At 39.1% G+C, this 26,815-nt stretch overlaps 1 protein-coding gene across 2 annotated transcripts in view; it reads left to right on the forward strand.

The window, feature by feature from the left end:
- The window catches only part of atp2c1 (ATPase secretory pathway Ca2+ transporting 1), a 109,303-nt gene that overhangs the window by 48,484 nt on the left and 34,004 nt on the right, over nucleotides 1-26,815 (forward strand). For both annotated transcript variants that reach the window (XM_048560236.2, XM_048560245.2), the window contains 8 exons: nucleotides 15,720-15,875; nucleotides 16,143-16,211; nucleotides 18,627-18,702; nucleotides 21,012-21,078; nucleotides 22,246-22,370; nucleotides 22,630-22,727; nucleotides 23,571-23,666; nucleotides 23,815-23,904. In XM_048560236.2, coding sequence (XP_048416193.1) covers nucleotides 15,720-15,875; nucleotides 16,143-16,211; nucleotides 18,627-18,702; nucleotides 21,012-21,078; nucleotides 22,246-22,370; nucleotides 22,630-22,727; nucleotides 23,571-23,666; nucleotides 23,815-23,904 — 777 coding nt within the window. The remainder of the gene's footprint in view (nucleotides 1-15,719; nucleotides 15,876-16,142; nucleotides 16,212-18,626; nucleotides 18,703-21,011; nucleotides 21,079-22,245; nucleotides 22,371-22,629; nucleotides 22,728-23,570; nucleotides 23,667-23,814; nucleotides 23,905-26,815) is intronic.

Genomic DNA, 26,815 nt, shown 5'->3' on the forward strand with positions numbered 1-26,815 from the left:
AGGTGCATTGTGATGTCTTTATTCTATTAACCTTGATGAAAGGTCCTCAAGAAGTGATCTCTTATGGGAGGAGTGTTGGATCTACGGAATTTAGGTCAAAATTAATAATCACTATTGCATATGAAAGAAAAGATGCCAGTTTCTACAGTTATCTCATTTAGAACAAATAATCCAAAATTGTTAGATTAACTGAATGTTGGAATGCAATGAAATGCCTGCATTATTCCATTGTTGAATGCTGAATGTAGAAAATAATGTCTGTGCAGTTATAACGATTGAAAGTGGCAGGGGAAATGAATGTTCCCCTAGCCAAAGCAGCATGGAACTTGGATGTGTAACCCATTCTGGTTGACAATATTAATGTGAATGAGCAGTTACTGTGTTTGGTGGGTGATGCTTCAGGGACAAATCGGAAGTATGCATTCTGCCTTCTTAGGTATCTAGTTAATTCAACAGACTGATGCTTTCCCATACACCGAACCTAGTTTGAATTCAAACATCACATCTACCATCAATGGTTGTATGTTACCCACATCTATTTATATTCCACTCCATCAGCCTTTTTGTTAATGCCTTTGTCATTTTTAGACTTGAGGTTTCAAGCAGTCTTCCTGTGCTTTGCAAACTTCACTCCACACAATTGCAATGACCAATTCTCATTATAGAAATGGTCCCACTCATACCTTATCTCACTGTCAATACTAATCCTTTTGCAGCCACAGCGTTCCCATGTGTTCAACGACTTCTAGCTCTGTGTCCCTGTTCTGTTTTGTACTATGGTTGGCAAACCTGTCAGCCATCTCATTCTCACAATCTGGAATTCTTTTATCAAGTTCTTCCACTTTCAGAATCTTTCCCACCTTTAAAAGTTTTCTAAAACTCTATCTTTAAGGTCACCATTTTCACAACTCCCCATACTGTATGTCACTACTTGGGTTTACCCTTAAATATGAACTGTCTTAGAATGTTCAGCTCAATTAAGGCTACTGCATGAGTTTGAGTTGGTGGTTAAACTTTTAACTAAATCTGTTTATTATGATGCTATTAAAATATACAAACTGTATAATTATAAATAGATTGTCTGAAGATGATTTGCAAAGAGCTTGTTTGTGGGATTTCCGTGCATTAAGTAAACTTGAAGTGAACTTACAAACCAGACGGATTCTGGCACAATGTCAAATTCATGTCCTGATCCAATAGATAGGCTTTCATTTTATTTTCTGTCTTATAAAAATAATTTCATGTAAAATTTCCGCTTTCTGATTTTAATTAGTGGAATTTTCTATTGAGTAGTATCAGCAGAAGACTGGAACTGCAAGATGTGATCTACATCATACTTGAAGTGTATATAATTCATTTGCTTCTATGCAAATCTTGAGATACAATTGACTTTAATATTCAGTCTTGGAATCTGTGCATTGCTGGCAAGTTGCCCATGGGTTACCTTCAGAAGCTGATGGTGGGCTACTTATCTTGTTAGTTTACTTTGGGAATCAGTGAGCAGTCAACCATATTGAAGAGATTTATGAATGATCTGGTTGTTTACAGCAATCTAACACCTTAATGGGCCATTCTACTGAAAGCATTTTTGTTCTTTTAAAAAGTTCACATTGGTCAATTGCTGGGCTGTGATTTGAGCTCTAATATTTTTGATTAATGGTTCAGACCATTAATCCAAAATCTTGGATTATACTCCATATCTTTTGTTTATGCAGATCCATTTATAAATGTATATTGAGAATGAATCAGCCAGAAGTGACAGAAAGTCTTTGAAGGAGACAAATTGACTGACCATTCTTGAATAGTTTGAAATCACATGACTACAAAATGCCTCGGAAGGGGACCAGAGAGTGAGCCACTTATGAATGGAATTGTTCATTGTGTATGATACAGTGAAGGTGCAGGGTTAACTTTGACAGCTTACTACAGTCAAACAAGGTAGCATTGTTACCATAAACTAAGGTTGTCTTGGTACTATGAGCTGGACACAAACCAGACTGGAGTAATTTGAGCAGGGAAGGTTGGCCTTTGAATTGAGTGGTAATGATAAGAGTGATGAGTGAGGCTGAAACTTTAAAGGGACAACTTCTGCAAAAACCTCAGTAGCCGCATACCTCTGAGGGAAGAAAAAAGCCTTTCTATTTTCACATTTAATCTTTTTTGTCAACATTTGAGAAATATTATTTTTGTTAATGTTGCTGGAGTTGCGAAGCCTTTTTACCATGGCTGCAAATGTTGAGTTCTCTGGGCATTATAAATACATAACATGAACATTGGTGATAAGGTGAATAAAGAGTTGGAAGCTTTAGACTACAGGAAGACCTGGAGGAATTTTCAAATAGACAGAACAATTCAGGTAGAGTTTAACCCTGAAAGTGTATAGTGATGCATTTTGGGGGACATGGGTGAAGAGCCAGAAGATTGGAGGATGGCTAATGTGCTATTGTTTAAGAAAGGTACAAGGAAAAGCCGGGGAACCATAGCCTGAAGTCTGTGGGGAGTTAGTTGTTTGAGGGCATTCTGAGAGAGAAGATATATGTGCATTTGGAAAGGCATGGACTAATTAGGGAAAGTCAGCATGGCTTTGTGGGTAGTAGATCATGTCTCACAAATTTGATTGAGTGTTTTGGAGATGTTACCAAGAAGCTAGATGAAAGCAGAGTGGTAGATGCTGTCTATAGGGACTTTGAGTTAGGCCTTTGACAAGGTTCTGCATTTTAGATTGGTGAGTTCACATGGGATCCAAAGTGAGATAGCCAATTGGATACAAAATTTGGATACAGAGGACAGAGGGTGGTGATGGAGGCCTGTTATTTGCACTGGAGGCCTGTGACCAGTGGTGTGTGCCAAGGATCAGTTCTGGCTTCACAGTTGTTTGTCATTGATGTGAACGATTTGGACGAGTATGTGGGAGGAATGGTTAGTTGGTTTGTGGATGACCTCAAAATTGATAGTATAGTAGGCAGTGAAGAAGATTAACTGAGAGTACAAAAAGATCTTGATCAGATGCCAGTGGGCCAAGGTGTTGTAGATGGAGTTTAATTTGGTTAAATGCAGGGTGTTGAATTTTGATAAAGCAAACAGGGCAGGACTTAGAGTTAATGGTAGGGTGCAGGTTAGTAGTTCCTTGAAAGCAACATCGCATATAGATGGGTTAGTGAAGAAGGCATTTGGCACACTTGCCTCCATTAGTCAGAGCATTGGGATGTCATGTCATGTAATGTCTATACAAGATATTGATGAGACCATGTTTGGACTGTGGACTATTGCCTATGTTTCCGGTCACACTGCTGTGGGAAGGATGTTGTTGAACTGTTGCAGGAAATATTAACAAGGATGTTGCCCGGGACTAGAGATCTTGAGTTAGAGGGAATGGCTGGATAGGCTAGGATGTTTTTCCCTAGAACGTCAAGAGACAGAGGTGACTTCTAGAGATTTATAAAATCATGAGGGGAATGAATAGCCAAGGTCTTTTTCCCAGGGTAGGGGAGTCCAAAACTAGAGGGCATAGGTTTAAGATGAGAGCGTATTAAAGTGGTTCATAATTCAAATGCTGCAACTCTACATTTCTAGATAATTTACTTTTAATGATGGTGTTCTCGAACACAGACATCATTTTTGAAGACGTATGTCAGAACTCATCCTCAGCAGCTGTTCATGAGAACTTGTGTTGATGCTTATCATCAGAGATTTCCCATGGCTTAATATATAATTAATTGAGCAACCCTAGCTGAAGATCTAAGTGGAAGTGGCAGTGCTAATTCAGGGGAGACTTTCACAAGCAAAAGTAGTATGTGCGGAGCCCTCACTTAAAAGTTTGCCTATAAGTGGCACAACTTTAAGTGATTCACAGGTTTCCATTGGAATCTATGTTAAAACCAAAGCTCAGATCAAATGGACATTCTTGCCCAAAAACACCATTGCACAAGTGGTGTAGTGTACTGTACATGTTCAGCATTGTACCTCCGTAGCTGAAATAACTTGCAAAATAAAATGTGACATGCAGTATAACAGAATATACGGTATATATAAAATGTTCACACTGCACAGTACTGTAACTAGGCCCTATCTAATGGCAGAAATTGATGAGTGCATGTACCACTTGGACTTCAGCTGCTATTGGCACTGGCCAATTTCTGCCATTAGATGGAGCCGAGAACTTCAATCCTGTTCTAACTGACTGAGGAACAGTACATAGTTGAAGGGCAGAGCCTGGGAACTCAAAAGGTTCATGAATCGGAAGAGTTTAGAGGGATGTGGGCCAAACTCAGGCAAATGAAACTAGTTTGAGAAACCTGGTCAAAGGGTCTGATTCTGTGCTGCATGATTCAGTAACAGAGCCTGTGGGTGGGAATGGAAAAATTGTGGATATGTTGTGTGCGCATGCAGACCACAAAAGCAGACATTTGTGGCAAATGGTATTAAAGTGAAATTGGCAACATTGAATGGATGTTTTATCACCTCTTTATTAATGACGTAAAGGGAAAATTGCAATAAGTGAGTCGATGTTTAGCCTGGACTTATTGTATAAGAAATTTGCTTGTGGAAATTTCTGGTTTAACACTGACACTTGTAACGTAGCTCACTAACTGATATGTACTCCCTTTGAACCTGAAGTTTTTATTTAAGTTTTGGTCTGCATGTAATTATGTGGTAGGATCCTGCCTCTGGGCCGCAGTGTTTGGGATGAACATCGGGATAAAGTGGGTTCTTCTCATTCATCAAATGTCAGAAGTGCTTTATTTATCACGATAATTTTGTGTTGCAAGTTGTTTCATTCTATTGGCTTTAGCTCATTTGGTAACCAGTTAAGGTATTGCAGTAGCTGTTTATTTCCACAAGCTTTGACACCATTCTTAATTGTTATTGGATCTGAATCTGACTTTGATCCTTCCTAATGGATAGATACAACCCTTTCTGCTTCTGGCTTAGATGAAAAAAACCAGTCAACGGGTACAGTTGAAATGAGTGAGGAAAGAGATCAACTGGTAAGTCAGCTAAAATGTTTAGAAACCAAGCTCCTATGCTAAGAAGTCTGGCTATTTTCAGGATTAAACTGATGAAGGAGCTGTTTAATTTTGCTTTACTGTTTTTGATTTGATTCAGCATTTGTCATTGGACTTCACCTTGAGTTTTTGGAAGTTGTGGAGGTTAACGTTAAAATAGAACCCTAACTGAAAGAGACTGCACACTATGTTAATTTAGGTCCCTTTTCATATCTTTGTATGATGTACTGTACCACAATGTTGAACTTTACTGCCTAATTATTTTAATCAGCTGTTGGTTCTGGCTCCTAACACCTTGACAATTTCTTTAACATGCTCAGGTTGTGCTTCTGTACTGCTGTATAACAGTACAATTGTAATAGAATGAGGAAAATAAATTGGTTTGCAAGTTGTGTTTGAGTCCTGTTACCATTCATATAACATCATTGCACATTGTTGGTTCAGAAATACCTATTTTGTATGTAACTGGTTTGGCACATTATTTAGCTCACACTGAGAACCTCCATGTTAGGTATTCACACAAGAAAATGATTAATACTACCTGTGCAGCCAATTTGTCAAACCAGAAGTATTAAGTGCAGGTGGACTTTGGAGCCAGTTCACGACCTTGAGTAATAATATTCATGTGGTAAACTCTGCTAAATGAATGTTTAGTGAACTTGTATTCTTGTTTATAGTACGTTATTTGTTGCCGTTTCAAAGGGGAAGCCCTTAGTTACAATAAATACCCGTTTTTTTCTGTATTTTTGATTGTGTACTGAAGTAGTGCAGCATTATTTTACATCAAGGATGGTTGAAGGATTATTGCACATTTTAAAAGCAAGTTACCTGTCAACCAGCGTAAGGCCTGTTTACATAATTGTTTTCTTTATTATTTGCTCAAATTGCAAGGAAAACCTAATTACAAACTATCTGGAACCAGGGCGGGGCTATTTTTGAATGGAGATTTAACAATAATAACAGGTAGCTGATGATGTTGTGAAATGGTTGACATGATGACAAAGGCCTTCTACGTGCCATCAATTATGCAGTTGCCTCCCACTGAGCTAAACAGATTGGGGATGTTAATGAGCTGGGCATTTGTGCTAAAGGGAAGGAGCTGTTTCTGCTCTCTGTTTAAAAACCATCTCGAGCCTGAAAATAGCCTGCTTATTTCCCGCATCAGTTACTTTAAGCAATGACTTTTAAATAATATATTGGAGACCTTTATCCGTATGATTTAGCCACTTACAAACTTATGTAAGTAACCAAAGAATAAAGATGAAGCAGAGTTTTGATCAGCAAACACGGGGGATAGGTTTTTTGGGGGTGGGGTGTGTGTTTTTGGGGATGTGTGCGTGTCAGTAAAGTGGGGGCACTTCATAGTGTTGAGTTTTAACTGATAAGAGTTATTTGTTGAAGGCTCATAATTGTTAATCTGCAGTTAAGATATTGTTATTTTTTGTTACTATTTGTAAGAAATGGTAATTCTTGTGGAGTACCAAAACCTGGTCTGTGCTTCTGTCAGCTTATGTCTGAAGAACAAACAATTTAGGGAATCCTGTGCACTTCTGGAAAATTTAAACTTTTGTGATGACTCTGGGAAATGGCAGGACTTGGTTTTCAATGTGCTTCCCCATTGTCGCATATCAGGACAATAATGGAAGTGCAAGAATGTAGGTTGAAATTCTGCCCTGCTGCTGTCCACTCTAAGTGGCACTATATTTGAAATATTTGTTGGAAACCAGGTTAAAGAATTTGGACATGTTAGTGCATTTTATGGGTTTTCTTGAGTGCCCAAAGACTTTCTCTGTGGTCTTTGCACACAATTAATGGGAAAGTTGTAGCAGATGCTACTAATATGATTGAGAAATTCTGCTGGAAGCATGCAAAGCCAGAGAATTGTGATGTCAATCAGCGGACGGCACAGATTTTTCTTTATTCTTCCATGGGATGTAGATGTCGCTGACAAGGACAGCATTTGGTGTCCATCCTTAGTTGTCCTAGAACTGAGTTACCTGGTAGTCCGTTTCGGATTGCATTTAAGAATCAGGCAGGTTGCTGTGTGTCTGTAGTCACATACAGGTCAGAGTAGGGAGGGATGGCAGATTTCCTGCTCTAAAAGACAGTGAAACAGATGGGTTTTAATATTTTGACAACCAGCAGTTGTGAACTGGTATGCTAACCTCCCATCTAAAACACCATCCTGACACTCATTCTGCAGCATAAAAGACAATTCCACCAATGTCATTCAAAGACAAAATTGATTATATATAGGTTTTTTTTCCTGGCTGTTGCTATGTTTTTGCACATGCTAGGAATTTCAACAGATCTTAAAGGTTGCGGAAAACCATACAGAACAGTATATCAGGTGTTGAAACATGTCCAAACATCACAGCTTCTAAGCGAACCTGGTTGGTGTAAGTATTCTGCTGGGCTGCATTATCAGTTGGAGAATGAGCGGAGGACCCACAACAGGGCAAGCTGTCGGAAAGAAAGGGAGAATGAATTGAAGGAGATAGCTGCTTCAAGTGTTTGGAAACAATCTTCCAACCTGAATCTTAGCAAGGCATGTGCTGTATATCCTTACTAAAATCTGCTACCAGCTGCATCTGTGTCAGAACAGAGCAAGGACCGCATTGCCAATGACACTATATATGACTGTGGCAGTGAATTTTTATGAATCTCCCTCCTTGTGCAATGGAACTAGAGATGAGTGAAATATCTTGTCATTTGCCATCTGCTGTTGGAGGTAAGTGAAGTCACTGAATCTCCCCATTCAGTGTGAACCCATGATATTTCATTTTCCCTTAGCTGAGACAAACAGGTAAAATTAGTACATGGTTTGCAGAATTCCATGTCTTGCAGGAGGAAACACATGAACGTTTCGGGATGAAGGGTTTAGGCTCGAAACGTCAGCTTTTGTGCTCCTAACATGCTGCTTGGCCTGCTGTGTTCATCCAACTCCACAGTTTGTTATCTTTAATCCTTGTGAATGTTTGTCGTAGAGTCTTCCCGTGGTAGTTCTGGAGTGTTGCAGTGTGTCCTGGCCCATTTAAATACTGGCCTAATGTGGCTTGGTTAGTGGACATTGGGGTGGTTGTTGTGTAAGTTGAGGATTTGATCTGTATGGACTGCTTTTCTGTATACTGAGGTTTGGAATTCCCTGTCTGTCAATCGTTCTACTGTAACATCCAGAAACAGAGAAGTTGATTGTTGTTCCCTCCTCTTCTTGTGAATTTAATCCCTGTGAATATGCTGTTGATGAGATGGTGGGTCTCTTCTAATTTGTTGTGTTTAATAATGACAAATGCTTCGTCTACAAACCAGATCCACAGCTTAGGTTGAATGTGGGGTGGATGGTGTGCTTGAGTCTTTGCATGACAGCTTCTGTGATGAGTCCTGAGATGGGTGACCCCATTGTGTGCCACTGATCTGTTTGTATATTTGACCATTAAAGACAAAGTGTGTGGTGAGGCAAAGGTCTAGTAATTTAAGTATGTTGTCCTTGCTGACGGTCCTTGCTGGCCTGTGTTGCTGTTTCCTCTCGTAATGTGGCCACTGTTTCTTTGGCTAGTGGGATGTCAACAGATGTGAATAAAGCTGTGACATCAAAGGATGCCATAATCTCATTGCTGATTTTTCCGTCCTTGAGGGTATTGAGGAAATCTTGAGTCGAGCAGATAGAATGAGATGATCTGTCTGCTGGGTGTTTCAATTGCTGTTGTAGACCCTTGGCCAGTTTGTGTGAAGATGTGCCTGGTAGTGAAACAATGGGTCTGAGTGGGATGTCTGGTTTATGGACTTTAGGCAGTCCAGCGGGGAAGTACCTGGTTCCTGAGGCATTTGTGGAGGAAGTGAAGTAATTCGCATGTGGAGCTCAGTCAGTTGTCAAAGGTTTTCCCATTGTCTGGCAGCTTTTAGCATGTTACCAGAAGGTACAAACTCCCCCTGCTTCTATGGGTTACCTCAGACATCTTTAGAATTGGATGCCATACATAAACCCATTCAGATCAAAACCGGAAATGACAGTCCTCACCATAACGTACCAGACAGTATAAATTCCAAGCGGAGTAGAATAACATCGCTTCATCGGAGGCCTCACTGATGTCTCCAGCATAAATTTCACTTAGATCCTGCCTCATTCTTCTGAACTCCGTGTAGATACCCAGAGTCCTTAAATATTCTTTATGTTAAGCCTTTCGTTCCTGGGGCCATCTCATGATCTTTTCTGTACCTGTTCCCGGACCAGTACATCCTTCCTAAAATATGGGGCCCAAAATTGCTCCTAATATTCCAAATGTGGTCTGATCAAAGCCTTATAAAGCTTCAGCAGTACATCCCCGCTTTTAAATTCTAGTCCTTTTGAAATAAATGCCAACATTGCAGCAGCCTTCCTAACTGCTAATTCAACCTGCAAGTTAGCCTTATGAGAATCCTGGACTGGTTTTCCAAGTCCCTTTTTTAGGGATTTCTGATTTCAGATTTCTGAATTTTCTTACCATCTAGAAAATTGTCTACGCCTGTAATCTTCCTATCAAAGTACATGATGTCACACTTTCCCATATTGTGTTCTATCTGCCACTTCTTTTCCACTCTCCTAACCTGTCAGAATCCTTCTGCGGCCTCCCTGCCTCCTCAATACTATCTACCCCTCCACCTTGTATTGTACAAATCTAGCCAGAATGCCCTCAGTTCCTTCATCGAGACCATTAACGTATAAAGTAGAGAGTTGGGGTCCCAATACTGACCCTTGCAAAATTCCAATAGCCACTGGCTGTCATCCTGAGAAACACTCTTTTATCTCCACTCCCTGGCTGTCTGGCAGAAAACAACCTTCGATCCATGCTAGTACCTTTGCATTTAACACTATGGGCCCTTGTCTTACTCAGTGACCTCCTGGGCACCACCTTATCAAAGGCCTTCTGGAAGATAAGTAGATAACAGCCATTGTCTCTCCTTTGTCTAAACCGCTCATTACCACCTGAAAGAATTCTAATGGATTTGTCAAACATGACCTCCCCTTGATGAAATCCTGCTGACTTTGCCCTATTTTATCATGCACTTCCAAGTACTCAGAAATCTCATCCTTCACAATGAAATCCAAAGTCTTATCAATGACTGAGGTCAGGCTAATTGGCCTATAATTTCCCATCTATTGCCTCACTCCCTTCTTAAATGGAAATTAGTCATTTTCCAGTCCTGTGGAACCCTCTCTAACTCCAGTGATTCCTGAAAGATCACCCTAATGCCTCCACTATCTCTTCTGGTGGTAATAGACAAAACAAAAGTGTCATCACAACCAGATTTGAAACCTTTCTGACTGACCAAGACCTGATCACCGTAGAAGACAGTATTTTATTATGGGGAGCAGAAATGATTGTTCTGAGCGAAGGTTGCTGCCAGACATTGGCTGACCACCTCCAGGTTCATTCAAGGGTGTACGAAATCAAGATGTTGGCGAGATGTTCTGGCACTGAGACATAATTGGATACAGACATGACCAGATTAGTGGGACAGTGCTCAGAATGCCAACAAAGACAAAGTTTACCACCAGCAGCACCCCCCGATTATTTGTGGGAATGGCCAAGTAAACGCTGGACTCGGTTATGCCTCGACTGTCCCAGCCCTTTCTTGGGCTCAATGTTCTTAGTCATTGTGGATGCCAACTCAAAATGGTTAGACATGAATTCATTCATCAAACGCTGACAACAGTAGAAATGCTGCAAGCATCTTTTGCAATGCGTGCGTTCTCAGAAGTGTTGGTTACAGACAATAGTTCATCTTTTACTGGCAAGGAATTCGAATATTTCCTAAACTCGAATTGCTTTTGGCATACGAGGATGGCTCCATTACCATCCATTGACCAATGATCTGGTGGAAAGAGCAGTCCAGACTTTGAAGGCAGGTTTAAAGAACCAATCCATAGCTTCACTCGATACCAAACTATTCCAGTTCCTGTTTGATAATTGGACCCCTCCCAACTCATGCAAGGGAAAGCTCCAACAGAGTTGCTCATAGAGGGGGAAGACTCCACACCTCCTTAAACTTAATATCCCCAGATCTAAGGGGGAGGGTGAAATGGAATCTGGCACACAAATGCTAGACACGACTTCTCTAAGTGAGAGAGACAGTTTACTTCAGAACATGAAGTTCAGTGTCGAAACAATGGATATGGCCCTGCATGGGTAAGAGGCATGGTTGACGTGAGGTCAAGTCCCGTGACTTGCAATGTTCGGGTAGGTGACACAATCCTGAACAAGCTTGTGGACCACATGAAAGCTGAAAACCTGCAAACAAGGCAGGAGCAAAACATAGCCAGCCCCTTGGAACAGCCAGAAAGGCTTTCAGAGCCCATGGGTTCTCCCCTTTACACCTTGTCTAGAATCCGAGGTGGGCAAGGTAGCTCTTGCAGCTTCAACACCTTTGCCACCTGAAAAGGATGGATTTCGTCTGAAACTCTCCTGGTACATGAGGTGGACTATGATCTCGTACATGCTGCTTATATCTGAGGCTGTATTGGAGGAACTAAACTTTGTGCATAAAGGCCCCAGGAGAAGCTACAAGAAAAGGAACAGGCTGACATCCCAAGACTCGGAGAGTGATATAGTGATTGCAGTGAGGTCAGTCAGGTGGACCTCATTGCAAGCGAGTTCCCTGATTGGATCAGGCTAACTGCTCCAATTGGGGAGCCCTGGCTGACATATAAACAGGAGTGTTAGAGGTTCTGTTCACTGAGACCTGGCTCTGAGGAAGCTGGACCAGTGTCAAATGTGAACATGAGTAAATGAAGTGCGACTTGATGACAGGATACCGGCCTCTGTGGAGTTATTTCAGGAAGCTGAACTTGTTTGCAATGGTTAAGCCTGTTCATCAGCTCAACAGGAATGGAGAAAGTATTTCAAAATAAATTAAAGTGCTGCAACAAAGAAATGATAACTGGGAGTCTCTGGAAAATCCACTGTGGGTCCACCAACCTCCAGAGATGATAGTTAAAAAATCAAAACATCAGCACTTTATTCTAATTAATACTATTATCATATCCCCTTTTATCAGCACTGTTTTGTGAAGAAAATAGACAATGAAACTAAAATTAAGATTCAGACCAGAATACAGAATTAAAATTTGTTCCTAAGCTTGTATTGTGCAGGTTGCAACACTGTAAGATGAGATGGAGAAATCAGAATGGGATTGGAAGAGGTCATTATATTGTAAACCACAGGGAGTTGAGGGCAATTTGCAATAGGAAAAGCAACACTTGGTAAAATTTTCTCTTTATTTATGTTTGGCCTCATGTTTAAACAGCAAATATAATACTCAGATTTATGTATGTAATTTCTGTACCACCTGGAATGTCTAGAGCTTTGGAGGATGAATGTGTGTGAAGGCCCTAACCAGGCGTTGCATCTTTAGAACATAGAACAGTACAGGCCCTTTGGCCCACGATGTTGTGCCGACCTAATATTCTACTTAGATCATTCTACCTTGAATACCCTATCCTCCATGTGCCTATCCAAGAGTTGCTTAAAAGGCTGCAAAGTATCTGACTCCACTAGCACTGCCAGCAGTGCATTCCACATACCCACCGCTCTGTGTGATGAACCTATCTCTGACATCTCCCCTATACCTTACTCAGTCACCTTTAAAATTACATCTCCTCATAATAGTCATTTCCGCCCAGGGGAAAAGTCTCTGGCTATCCACTCAATTCCCCTGCCAATGAAAGCCAACACACCATATGCCTTCTTTACAACCCTATCAACTTGGGTCGCAACTTTGAGGGATCTGTGGATGTGGACCCCAAGATTCCTCTGTTCTTCCACACTGCCCAGAATCCTGCCATTAACCCTGCATTCTGCATTCACATTCTTGATGTACAGTAACACATGTCTATGTCAGCAAAGTGTGCAGATGGTGAAAGTGTGGACAGGGATCTCCTGGAGAGAATGATCCCTCCACAGAACTCAGAATGAAGACTGTGGGATGCTTGTTTGTTTCTTTTTTTTAATTTTATTTTTCTTTCTGGTGTCTTCCCGTTTCTCTTACTGATTTTATTTTCATGGGCCTGTGTTATGTCCTTATACAATGGGTCAAGATTATCATTTTTGGTGGATTTTCTTGATATTCCATCACTCTCCCTCCACCCTCACCCAACAAAGTTGGCCAGCCTTGTTTCCTGTGCCCCAGGCTTGTTTCTCCATTATGTATCAGTAATTAATGTACATGCTATTTCTTCCTTTTTTTTCTCTCCATTTGTCCAAATGGTACTAAATTACTAAATTATCTCTTGTTTCATTACAGTGAAGGGATACAGCTGTAAACATTACTTTATTGTTTCTCTTTATAAAGCCAGCTAACTTGCTCTTAATCTTGGAAATAATGGGAACTGCAGATGCTGGAGAATCCAAGATAACAAAGTGTGAAGCAGATAAACACAGCAGGCCAAGCAGCATCTCAGGAGCACAAAAGCTGACGTTTCGGGCCTAGACCCTTCATCAGATTATGAAGGGTCTAGGCCCGAAACGTCAGCTTCTGTGCTCCTGAGAGGCTGCTTGGCCTGCTGTGTTCATCCAGCTTCACACTTTGTTATCTTGCTCTTAATCTTTGCTATTTTGTTGCACATCGGTGCTGCTTTTACATTGTAGTTATTACTTGGTGTAAGTGTTCACCTGAACTTGTGATCACATTGTAACGTGTGTTAGAGAGGGCTCACAAAACAGAAAATGTTGATGATTAGTCAGTCTGTAGCAGCTTTTTATCCTTTTACTTCTAATAGAGAGACCTGCAACCTTTAACAAACGAAATGAGCAAAGTTAAAACACCAAAGGTGCATTGTGGGTTAAATAATATAGAAAATAGGCGTAGAAGTAGACCATTTGGCCCTTTGAGCTTGCTTTGTCATTCAATACTATTGTGGTTGTTCTGTTTGTATTTCATATTCTGTTCCTATCTACCCTCAACATCCTTTGATTCACTTGTAGATCAAGAATCTATCTACTTTACAAATATTAAATGGTCTCACTTCCTGCATTTTCTGAGGCAGAATGTCAAAGTTGCACAACCCTCCTCTCTACATGGAACCTGGAAAGATCATTCAGAAATTTCTCCCCTTCAATCAAGTTATCCCTTGACTTCCAGCAAAAACATGTCCAACCTACTCTCAAGACAATCCACTCATTCCAGGTTTCAATCTAGTAAACTACATCTGAACAGTTTCCAATGCATTGCCATTTGCAATGCATTTTAGAATTACAGTCCTTAAATAAGGAGACCAAAACTGCACTCATTAAAGATGTAGTCCTATCAGTACCCTTTATAACTGAAGTAGAACATCCTTACTTAATTTCTTTTATAATAAAGATTAGTGTTCCATTGTACTTGCACATTAACCTTCTGTGACACAGCATTAGAGCACCCAAATTCCTCTCTACCTTGTGATTTCATTTAAATAATTGTTTACTTTTCCAATCTTGCTGCAAAACTAAAAACTTAGCATTTCCCTACACTATACTCCATCTGCCAGATTTTTGTCCCTTCACGCAACCTCTCTTTATCAGTCAGCAGCTTCCTTGTGTCATCTTCACAGTGTAGTTCTGACCTACCTTGGTACCATCTACAAGTTTCGTGACCATTGTTTCACTCCCCTCATCTAAGTTACTGATGTAAATTGCAAAACATTGAGGCCCCAGCACTGATGCCTTCTGGACTCCTCCAAACCCATTTGCCCAATAAGAATAGAACAGTTTATGCAAACTGTGTTTTCTGAAAGCAAGTCAATCTTCCATCCACAAAATTGACATATTATGGAGTCATAACTGCAAAAACTGGGCTATGCAAACATTTCTAGCTGAAGGTAGTTTAATAATTTGTCAGCCTGGTTTCATTCTGCTGAGTTCATGAGGGATTTCTTTTTCATTTTCTGCTTCAGTGAGAAAATGATGGGTGACCTACTTGTGCGATTATAGTTTGTCTTCAGTGGTATGAGCATTCAAGCAGATTAAATTTAGACTGACCAAATGATTGCCTAGAGGAATTAACCAACATGTTTTAAATATTAATATACTGTTGCAAAATCTGAAGTACTGTGTTAAACTAGCTTTCGATTTTTAGACTAATGAATATCACTATGAAAAAAGTAGTTTTATTTTCAAAAACTTCAAACAAAATGGTCTGATGCTAATAAAGGGGAAATATGCTTCTTAGTATTCTGCAGTGTTAGTTTTCAATCTGATTTGAGATTTTTGAAAACATTTATAATTCAGATCTAAATGTGTGTGAATGAGTTCCAATCGGTGTGTGCAAAGAGATCACATCTGAGCATTGTTGCTTGTCATTGCTGAGGTTTGCTTTTGTATGTTTTAGCCTTAATTATGTCCACATAAAACAACATCAGAAGCTCATTGCCAGGATATTATCTGGTCTCTGTCATGCATTTGTAAGTTTCAGGTGTAAGCAAAAGTTCAGAAAGGTATAAAGTTGACAATGAAAATAGTGGAATGTGTGTGTCTGGTGAAACACTGTGTTAGATTAAATTAATTTAGGTGGTTAGAAATCTTATTTAGAAGTCTGCATAGAAAGACATTGTGTAAGGAGAGTACTAGGCTCAGTTGTGATTCTATGCGCAATGAAATTTTGTGCCAGAGCTGTGAAGACCTGTAAGTAGAATATCAAAGAACATTTTCTGGGAACTTAAAGAACTTTGTATTTTAATAAATCGATGTCCTTTTTTTTAAGGTTGTCGACATTTCCATTGATGAATCAAGCCTCACAGGGGAGACCTCCCCGTGTACAAAATCAACAATTCCACAGCCATCAGCTACAAATGGTGACCTCACATCTAGAAACAATATTGCTTTCATGGGCACATTGGTTAGATGTGGCAGGGCTAAGGTAATTTTAAGATAATCTGTCAATTGCAGTCTTAAGCACGAAACTGAAGGAGCGTGGTTTGATCAGTTGGTCTTGGTTAATTTTTTTTAAGTAAGAACACTTTAGAGCAATGCTGTGTAGCTAACAATTGAATATTTTAAACTATAATTTCCCTGAATGTAATACCAAATTTTGCATGCCTTCTTGAATGACAAACATCTGAAATGCATTATTACATATAATGTTACGTAGAAATTACTTACAAAATCTAATATTTGCTTTTTTAAGGGTATTGTTATAGGGACAGGAGAAAATTCTGAATTTGGTGAGGTTTTTAAAATGATGCAAGCTGAAGAGGTAAGTGCTTGTATTAATCATTTTTATATTATTTGTTATAGTTGAAGTTTATACATTGTGATACTAAGGTTTTTTTTAAAGAATAACTCAGGACCTAATTTGTGAAGGTATAAGTGATAATGATAGTTTCACACATATATGCCTTCAAGACTATTGGCTGAGAACTTGTATTTTCTGGCATCAAAGGCTAATGTTTGCAATAATAAGATTCTTAAGGTTGATGAATTCCTACACAATAGACGTACTTCAACGGATGTTTGTTTCATCAAGAGTGTCACATCATAAATTGACCTCCATATTGACTCATTTTTACGTCTTGGCTTAAACCTTTGCAACTGCCATCTCAGTAAATTCTATACCACAGACTAAGTTCTTAAATCTTCACATTGAACACTGAAGTTGAATAATCACCTGCAATATTCCGTGCAATTTTGGATCCCTTACTTGATGAGGGATATGGCTGTATTGGAGGCAGTTCAGAGGAGTTCAGTTAGATTGATTCCAGAGTTTGGGGGTTTGACATACAAAGAGAGATTGAGCAATTTAGGTTTGTACTCTGGAGCTTGAAGAATGAGAGGAGATCTAATTGAGGTAGTGAGTTTTGAGAAGATTTGTAGCTCAGGTTGAGGTTCTGGATGTGAGTTTGCTCGCTGAGCTGGAAGGTTAGTTTTCAGACGTTTCGTCACCATTCTAGGTAACATCATCAGTGAGCCTCTGACGAAGCGCTGGTGTTATGTCGCGCTTTCTATTTATCTGGTTAGGCTTCCTTGGGTTGGTGATGTCATTTCCTGCATTGGTGATATCATTCCCTGTTCTTTTTCTCAGAGGATGGTAGATTGGCTCCAAGTCAATGTGTTTGTTGATGGAGTTCCGGTTGGAATGCCATGCCTCTAGGAATTCTCTTGTGTGTCTCTGTTTGGCTTGTCCTAGGATGGATGTGTTGTCCCAATCAAAGTGATGTCCTTCCTCATCTGTATGTAAGGATACGAGTGATAGTGGGTCATGTCGCTTTGTGGCTAGTTGATGTTCATGTATCCTGGTGGCTAGCTTTCTGCCTGTTTGTCCAATGTAGTGTTTGTCACAGTTCTTGCAAGGTATTTTGTAGATGACGTTCGTTTTGCTTGTTGTCTGTATAGGGTCTTTTAAGTTCATTAGCTGCTGTGTTGGTGGGTTTGTGGGCTACCCTGATGCCAAGAGGTCCGAGTAGTCTGGCAGTCATTTCGTAAATGTCTTTGATGTAGGGGAGAGTGGTTATGGTTTCTGGGCCCGCTTTGTCTGTTTTGGGTTTGTTGCTGAGAAATCGGCGGACTGTGTTCATTGGGTACCCATTCTTTTTGAATACGCTGTATAGGTGATTTTCTTCTGCTGTTCGTAGTTCCTCTATGCTGCAGTGCGCGGTGGCTCGTTGGAATAATGTTCTAATGCAGCTTTGTTTGTGGGTGTTGGGATGGTTGCTCCTGTAGCTCTAGATTCTGTAGAAGGATCAAATGGCTTGGAAAGAGTGCTGCATAAATTTACAAGATACATCAAACTTTAAATAAACTGACACCTATGGGACCAGGAGTGTTTGGTTGATCAAATATTCTAGTTGATCAAGAGTCCATATAACTTATCTAAAAACACGCACTAAGTAATAACAATGTATTGCAGATGTTATACAAAGCACTATTGTACTTATAGCATAAATCCAGAGTGCCAGTTCATAAGACTCCAATTAAGACAAAGTTTGCTACAACCTTGGTTTCAGTGATTAAATTACAAAGTGAAAAATCTGAACCTGCTAGAATTACATTAAACCAAATGTTTTAATGTTAACTGGTCAAAGCTAGATATATGATGTTAGGTTGCAGATTAGCCGTGATTTTATTGATTGGCGGAGAGGCTCACTCCTCTACTTCACTTGCTATGAAATGACCTATATTTTGTAAAGTTATTAATGTGACAAGGTACATAACTATTTGAGTGTGCTGGAATTTCCATAGGGTGAACAAATCTGCTTACTTTTCGGGTTATCTGACTAGCAGAAATCCTTTCACTTGGAAGTTTTGGTAACATTCTTATGGCAACATTTTAATGCCTTCTGCCTGTTAAACTCCATCCAGCTGAAGAACAAGGGAACTATTGCAGCTGGGAGAGGTATCAGATGAGCTCACACTTCACCTGATCTTGCATTTCCTTTCAATATAGAAGTGTTTCATCATCACTTGACACCTCTTCCATATAGCAGAGGTTCAACCAGAAATATTTTTGCCATTTTCCCCTGTGCTGTTACATTGGGGATTGCTGTGATTGGATAGGAGATTGAAAGGGAGATTGTGAAGGAAACTATTTTGAAATACAGATATTATTGGCCTTAATGGAGCATATTACTGTTCAAAGTATTGACTTATATTTCTGATTTGTTTACTACTTGAGGCTCCTAAAACACCACTACAGAAAAGCATGGACCTGCTAGGAAAACAACTTTCATTGTATTCTTTTGGCATTATAGGTAAGAAAAAGAATTTTTATTTAAAATCGTCAGTTTGAAATTGATGTGTCAAGGTCTATTTTGTCCTACCATGGGATTTTCCAAGTGTCGCCTACTAAACTGCAACATGGAATGAGAAATAAAACCATTAATTTAAATGAAAGAAAAATACAGCAGTTTGACTGCATATGTTAAAAGCTATAAAGTAAGCCTTGAATTTTGGAAACATTTTAAAATGTTATTTCCTTTAAATCATAGAATCCCTACAGTGTGGAAACAGGCCCTTTGGCCCAACAAGTCCACACCGACCTCCGAGCATCCCCCTAATCTACGCATCCCTGAGCACTATGGGAAATTTAGCATGGCCAATCCACCTGGCCTGTACACCTTTGGACTGTGGGAGGAATCCGGAATACCTGGAGGAAACCCGCAAAGACATTGGGAGAAAGTGCATACTCCACACAGACAATCATCTGAGAGTGGAATCGAACCCGGGTTCCTGGTGCTGTGAAGCAGCAGTACTAACCCCTGAGCCACCGTGCTGCTGCCCTTGGTTTTTATCAATAATACCACAAAGCAAAAACCATTGTAGAATGGCTAAGTTAATAATCAAGTATTTAATCTCATTGAAAGAGAAACAGATTTTGTTTCTGATTTCCAGCATCCGCAGTTCTTTGGTTTTTTTGTTTAAGTTCTTAGAGGTGAGCCGATACTGTACAGATTTTAGCAGTTATTAAACACCCTCTTTTGCCCTCACATAATCAGCCATCGTCTCATGTGATCATCTAATATTTCCTATTGCATACAAGACTTACTGTGCTGTTCAAATTTATCAGTTCTCCACTTGAAATTTAGATGCTGATTTCAAAATTTGCAAATTAAGATGCTATTTGTTGAAGGTCTGTCACGTTCATTCATGTTACTCACAGGTTTGTCTTCAAAGTCTTCAATAAATATAGAATGAACAACATCTGGATGCTGTGCATGCACTGTGAGCTCGTTATAAGCTCCTTAAAAAGACTGTGATACTGCAAGCCTGCAATAAACACCCAGAAGCTATTTCTTTTCAAATTGGAATGGCTTACTGGAAAGAAATATGTGGCTTTTTTATGTTGTAAAAGGAAGAGTAACTTTCAAAAAAAGAGTTCAGATATGTTGTGAGAGCCACTAGCATATGTTTTATGACTACAAATGGACTGGTTGAATATTTGTCATTTATGGATGGTGGTCAGTGTTGTAATTGAAATTTTGAATCATACTCCGCAGGCATTCATATGTTTTCTGGTTCTACCATACATATAAATGTTAATCTCATAAGGGCATAACATTTGATGATGCACAGCAATGCATGTCGAATGCTGTGTGAAGTTTAGAATGTAATTGTGATAAATTGTGACTTTAAGATCATATCTCAGTGGATTTTTAAAGTATTTCACAAACTAGCATTTCTCTAAAATATAAAACACATTCACTGTTAAGACTTCAGATTTGCAATCATTTGGGGAAAAGTACATTTGAATCTATTTGCAGATCATGTCCTCATACAAATTTTGATACCTTGAAAAACCTCTCCCCTAACCTGTCCACCTTGCCAAGTTTCACTGGCTCCCCTTGATGCTTCAGAATTTTTGTCTTTTTAAAATTCTCCATGGCTTCACAGTTCTTTTGACAGTTCTTGCTGTCACTGCCCTCCTACATATCCTTCACTCCCCTTACATTGTCCCCTCATCTTCATCACCTTGGCTGTACGGTGTTAATTTGTTTGTTCAGTCAATGCACTTAAGTCCTGTAGATGCTGTACCTCGTTGTGTCTTGTTATCTATTTTCCATGCATTTCAAAAGAATAACTTAAAATCCCTTTCCATAACAATAGCAAAATACTGTGTACGGTAGTGTTCTGAAGTAAATGCAGAAAAATGGTGGAAATACTGTGACCTGCTGCATCTATGGAGGGAGAAACGGAGTTGAAATTTCAGGTTCATGATCTTTCACCAGAGCATTCAAATGCTTGAAATCTTTGTTTGGCCTGCTTTTCGTTTTCTTCCTGGCCTCTTTTTTTTCTTCTCTCTTCCGGCTCAGTATCTACTATTTTGTCTTCCAGTGTTGAGTCCTGTTCTGACATGTGAAGACCACTGTAGAAATACAAGTCATTCATAGACCAGTGTTAGTAAATAAATTGTTTTAACCTTGGATCAAATTATGTGCAAGTTCTTGCTAAAAATTTAATTTAATGTTTAAGTGCTTAAAGGCTAATAAGATACATGTTTCAGAATTTTTTAACAACAGCATTATGATAGCTGACTAAATGTGACGTATTTTGCTTTTTGCAGGTGTTATTATGCTAGTTGGCTGGCTACAGGGGAAACATATTCTTGACATGTTCACTATTGGTGTGAGGTGCGTGAAGTGTCTTTTGGATGAAAAAGCAGATAAACATTTGAAGCAGACAGCACGTGGCAGTAGAGATAAAATATGAAAAATAACTTGAAATTCCATTGCTTTCATGCCATTAGAATTGTTTTACATCCATTAAGTAGTATTGTAATGTAGAAATACCGTAATTTGCACACACAGTTCCTCAACCAGTGATGAGGTAAAGCCCAAGTTTTTGATGGTGGAGTTACATATTGACTAAAATACCTGGAGGATTCCCAGTCATTTCTCACATAATACTACCTGAGAGTGCACACAGAGTCTCAATTTTATGACTCTTTGAAAGCCAACCACACCTTATACACTGAAAATGTGCCTAATTCACGTGCCAAGTTCTTTAGAATGGATCTTGAATGTTTAATCTTCTAAATGAGACATGAATGATATCACTGAGCCAAGTCATTTTTATTTGCTCTGGCAAATTGCCAGCACCTGCATGTTGGATGTTGAATAGCAGCAAAATTGCTATGGGTGTAGTAGTTATTCTCTTTTGTGGGTGTTTTTGAGATAAGAATAACAAACAAAATGCTAATGTCTTTAATCATTCTCCAGTTCACCTCTACTGAAGGTGCTAGGTGGGCACAGCTTCAGCCTTGAATATTTTGCCCCAGTGCTGATGATCGTTGTATAAGATGTCAATTAAATTACTGGGAGTGGGTTTTTCTAATTTCCACTGCACAATGGGATAATATACTGCTTTGAATTCTGTTTTTTAGGAGAAATGTATTGGGGAAGGAAATAAGTAGGAAAGTAAAAACCCTAAAACTAAGTTTATATTTTCCTCCTTTCACTTTCTGTCCTACTGATTTTTCAATGAGTTTCGACAAAAGCTAACTCAATCTTTACTATTTAGCAGATTATAATAAAAGGAATTGAAAAGACTCGGATGGAGACATTTATTCAAAATAGAAGCTGCTCATTCAACAATAGACTACCATCCTTTATTTTTCAGTTCCTTTTAGTACCTAGTAAAGCAGAACATGGTGAACGGCATTTGAATAATTTGTGACTAGATCTTAGCATACAATACTGTTATGGCAAACTTTACTTCATGTTTCGTCTTTATCAAATACTTTTATAATCAACTATTATTGGTATCTATAGCTATTTTTATTTGCCTATTTATTTTAGTTTGGCTGTTGCTGCTATTCCAGAAGGTTTGCCCATTGTAGTGACAGTAACACTAGCCCTTGGTGTGATGAGAATGGTAAAGAAGAGAGCGATTGTGAAGAAGCTCCCAATCGTGGAAACTCTTGGTAAAAAGGAATTACATTGAACTTAAGTAGAGATATACTGTTATAATTTTTTGTTTGAGACTTTCTGCGTAATAAAGTTGTTACAGCATAAATATCAGGTGATTGAGGACTTGATTTGATGTGAATATATTAATGATAGGTCATTGTGGAATAAGGCTACTAAAATGCTAGTTTTTTTAAAATGTAATCACTGGTAAAACATTGTATTTGCTACATGCAATTTATTTTATCCCTATCCTAAACTAGTTTGCATTCTTAGGTTGTTGCAATGTAATATGCTCTGATAAAACAGGAACACTAACAAAGAATGAAATGACAGTGACTCACATTTATACTTCAGATGGACAACATGCTGAGGTGAGAAATATTTCAGTGCATCTTGAAATTGGTACTTGGTGACGTGCACAGAATATAATGAGGACCTACAACAATGTTTCTGTATGTTTCTGTGTGTTTCTCAATGAACCAATCCTGTGGCAGCATAATCCAAAGTTCATAGATATTTTGATTTGTGAACTTAACATGGAAATACAGAATTGGGAGTTACCCATTAGATGTTATGATCGATATGCTGCATTAAAAATACTGTGATTTGTAGTTTACGTGAAGCAGTAAATAGACTCACTTATACAGGATACCCTTGATGTTGTAAGAGACCCAACTGAATATCAGAAACCTAATTCTATACTTATTTTGTTAGAGTAAGCATTCATGGTTGCAGCAGAAATCTCATGCAACTTTTGAGATTGTTCATTTTAATATTTAGAAATTGATGTGTAATTAAAGTTTAAATGATTTCTGCAATCTTTTTAAGTTGAACTGTCTTGTCTTGGAATCTTTCAAGATCTTTAATGGTAAGATAACAGGATCTTGTAAACGAGCATTTAAACTAATTTAATAAAATGTGAGGCTGGATGAACACAGCAGGCCAAGCAGCATCCCAGGAGCACAAAAGCTGATGTTTCGGGCCTAGACCCTTCATCATCATCGCTTTAAACTAACTTACAAGGTTTTGGTTCTCAATGTTCATTGATTGCACTTTTCTTGAAGTGGCTATGAGGCTTAGCTAAACTTGTACTCATGTAAATAATGCTTGTGAGAAAATGTGCATTGTGTGTGGATTTTGTGAAATTTGTTTAATCTCTTATCAAATGAAGCATTCTTGTTTTCTCTAGCTATTCTGTTTTATTTCAATTGCAGGTTACTGGTGTTGGCTACAATAGATATGGAGAGGTTATTATGGATGGCGAAGTAATTCATGGATTCTCTAAATCACCAATAACTAAAATTGTGGAGGTACGGGATTGTCAACACATCTGTTTAAAAATTCTGAATAAATGTGTTGCATAATTTGTACTTTTCAATACTTTTGACGTTAATTTTCTATTTCTTTTATTGTGAAGATATCTACAGCATAGTTATGTAAGCAATTTTATTTTTGCAGGCTGGCTGTGTATGTAATGATGCCGTTATTCAAAATGACACACTGATGGGACAGCCAACTGAGGGAGCTTTGATTGCTCTTGCAATGAAGGTGAATGTTTGAGGAAATGCTGACTTGTTGTGGCATTATGCAGAATATTAATTGCCATTCTTTAATTCTTCGCTTCAACAAGGGATTATTTGCAGTACAAATAGAAGAAGTTAGAAATACTCAGCTATTTGGCAGTATCTATGGGAAAGAGGAACAAAGTGAGCATTTTAGGTTGATGATCTGCTGAGCATTTCTTTTTTTGTTTCAGATTTCCAGCGTTTGCAACGTTTTGTTTTTGTATAAGGACATGTCTGGAATGGTTTAATCTTCTCTAAATGATAAATGTCTAATTTAGATGTTAAATAAATGAAGTATCAAGAAGATGGTTAAGCAAGTTTTGCCTGAAAAATCCCGTTTGTCCATTATCTTTGTGCTTTCTACATTGGCTCCGAACTAAACACAACTCCTGAATCTCAAAATTCTCATCCCCACACTTGCCTATATCCCCTCCAGCTTTACAATAGTACAACATCTCTCAGCTGTTTTATTTAGAACATAGAACATAGAACAGAACAGGCCCTTCAGCCCACAATGTTGTGCCGACCATTGATCCTCATGTATGCACCCTCAAATTTCTGTGACCATATACATGTCCAGCAGTCTCTTAAATGACCCCAATGACCTTGCTTCCACAACTGCTGCTGGCAACGCATTCCATGCTCTCACAACTCTCTGCGTAAAGAACCTGCCTCTGACATCCCCTCTATACTTTCCACCAACCAGCTTAAAACTATGACCCCTCGTGCTAGCCATTTCTGCCCTGGGAAATAGTCTCTGGCTATCAACTCCATCTATGCCTCTCATTATCTTGTATACCTCAATTAGGTCCCCTCTCCTCCTCCTTTTCTCCAATGAAAAGAGACCGAGCTCAGTCAACCTCTCTTCATAAGATAAGCCCTCCAGTCCAGGCAGCATCCTGGTAAACCACCTCTGAACCCCCTCCAAAGCATCCACATCTTTCCTATAATAGGGCGCCCAGAACTGGACGCAGTATTCCAAGTGCGGTCTAACCAAAGTTTTATAGAGCTGCAACAAGATCTCACGACTCTTAAACTCAATCCCCCTGTTAATGAAAGCCAAAACACCATATGCTTTCTTAACACCCCTGTCCACTTGGGTGGCCATTTTAAGGGATCTATGTATCTGCACACCAAGATCCCTCTGTTCCTCCACACTGCCAAGAATCCTATCCTTAATCCTGTACTCAGCTTTCAAATTCGACCTTCCAAAATGCATCACCTCGCATTTATCCAGGTTGAACTCCATCTGCCACCTCTCAGCCCATCTCTGCATCCTGTCAATGTCCCGCTGCAGCCTACAACAGCCCTCTACACTGTCAACGACACCTCCGACCTTTGTGTCGTCTGCAAACTTGCTGACCCATCCTTCAATCCCCTCATCCAAGTCATTAATAAAAATTACAAACAGTAGAGGCCCAAGGACAGAGCCCTGTGGAACCCCACTCACCACTGACTTCCAGGCAGAATATTTTCCTTCTACTACCACTCGCTGTCTTCTGTTGGCCAGCCAATTCTGTATCCAAGCAGCTAAGTTCCCCTGTATCCCATTCCTCCTGACCTTCTGAATGAGCCTACCATGGGGAACCTTATCAAATGCCTTACTGAAGTCCATATACACCACATCCACAGCTCGACCCTCATCAACTGGCTCTTTGGGCATCTCCAGTTTTAATTAGCGTAATATTGTTTGGTGCGGCTTTCACAGTCAATGCCTTAATCTCTAGAATTCTTTTCCCAAATCTCTCTGCCTCTGTATGCCTTACAGATGCTCATTAAAACCTAACTGTTTGGGCTCTGGCCATCAGCCCTAATATCTCCATGTGTGACTCAGTATTAAATTGTCAAATAATGCCTTGCGATGATGATAAATAAGTTGTTGTTGTAAGGTGACCACAATCCCAGTTAAGACTGGAATCCATCATATATGATGTATGTATGTTTTTATTTCACTGTGCCCCAGTAGCAGTTTTCAGATTATGGAAACTGTGATGACATAGTAGGGATGCCCATTTATGTCACTGAGGTTAAGTTCCTTTATTCATTCACGCGATGAGGGCATTGCTGACAAGGCAGCATTTATTACCCATCCCTAATTGCCCAGATGGCGGTTAAGAGTCAGTCACATTGCTGTGGGCCTGGAGTCACATGCAGGCCAGACGAGGTAAGGATGGTAGTTTCCTTCCCTAAAGGGCATTAGTGAACGAGATGGGTTTTTCTGACAATCGGCAATGGATTCATGGTCATCATTAGTCTCCTAATTCCAGATATTTATTGAACTCAAATTCTACCATCTGCCATGGTGGGATTTGAACCCAGGTTCCCAGAACTTTAGCTGGGTCTCTGGATTAACAGTCCAGCGATAATACCACTAGGCCGTTGCTTCCCTGATGAAACTGCTTAAACAGATTGCAAAATTCTGGTTCTACTTACTGAAGTAATAGTTCAAAATTGTAAAAAAATACTATTACAGAAATAACTTGTTGGATAATGTGCATTTGCATCAGGCATTCTATTTTTAATTCAGTATCCATTATTATCTATAAGGTTTGATTTATTTCATTTTCATATAGACCAGACTGTTTTAAAAATTTAAAATTTATTGATTTAACGGTCAAATACTTTTTACTTATTGGAGTGCTTTAATGAATACAATTTCTATGCCAATGATGCACTTGTTTGGAAACAAGCAAGCCATCAATCCAACTTTTTTTTTGCTTTGATCTTGCAAATGTTGCATAAGCACATTGTATTGATCATTATATTTCATATCTCAGAACATTATTAAGGAGAATAAACATCCCAGATACCAAATGAATTAGGAAGTTTTTAACTAAGTAAGTAGGTGAATATCTTGCCAAAGAAAATAGAGTACTTAATCTGGATGCTATAAA

The sequence above is a fragment of the Stegostoma tigrinum genome, chromosome 2, assembly GCF_030684315.1.
Source record: "Stegostoma tigrinum isolate sSteTig4 chromosome 2, sSteTig4.hap1, whole genome shotgun sequence".
Lineage (NCBI taxonomy): Eukaryota > Metazoa > Chordata > Chondrichthyes > Orectolobiformes > Stegostomatidae > Stegostoma > Stegostoma tigrinum.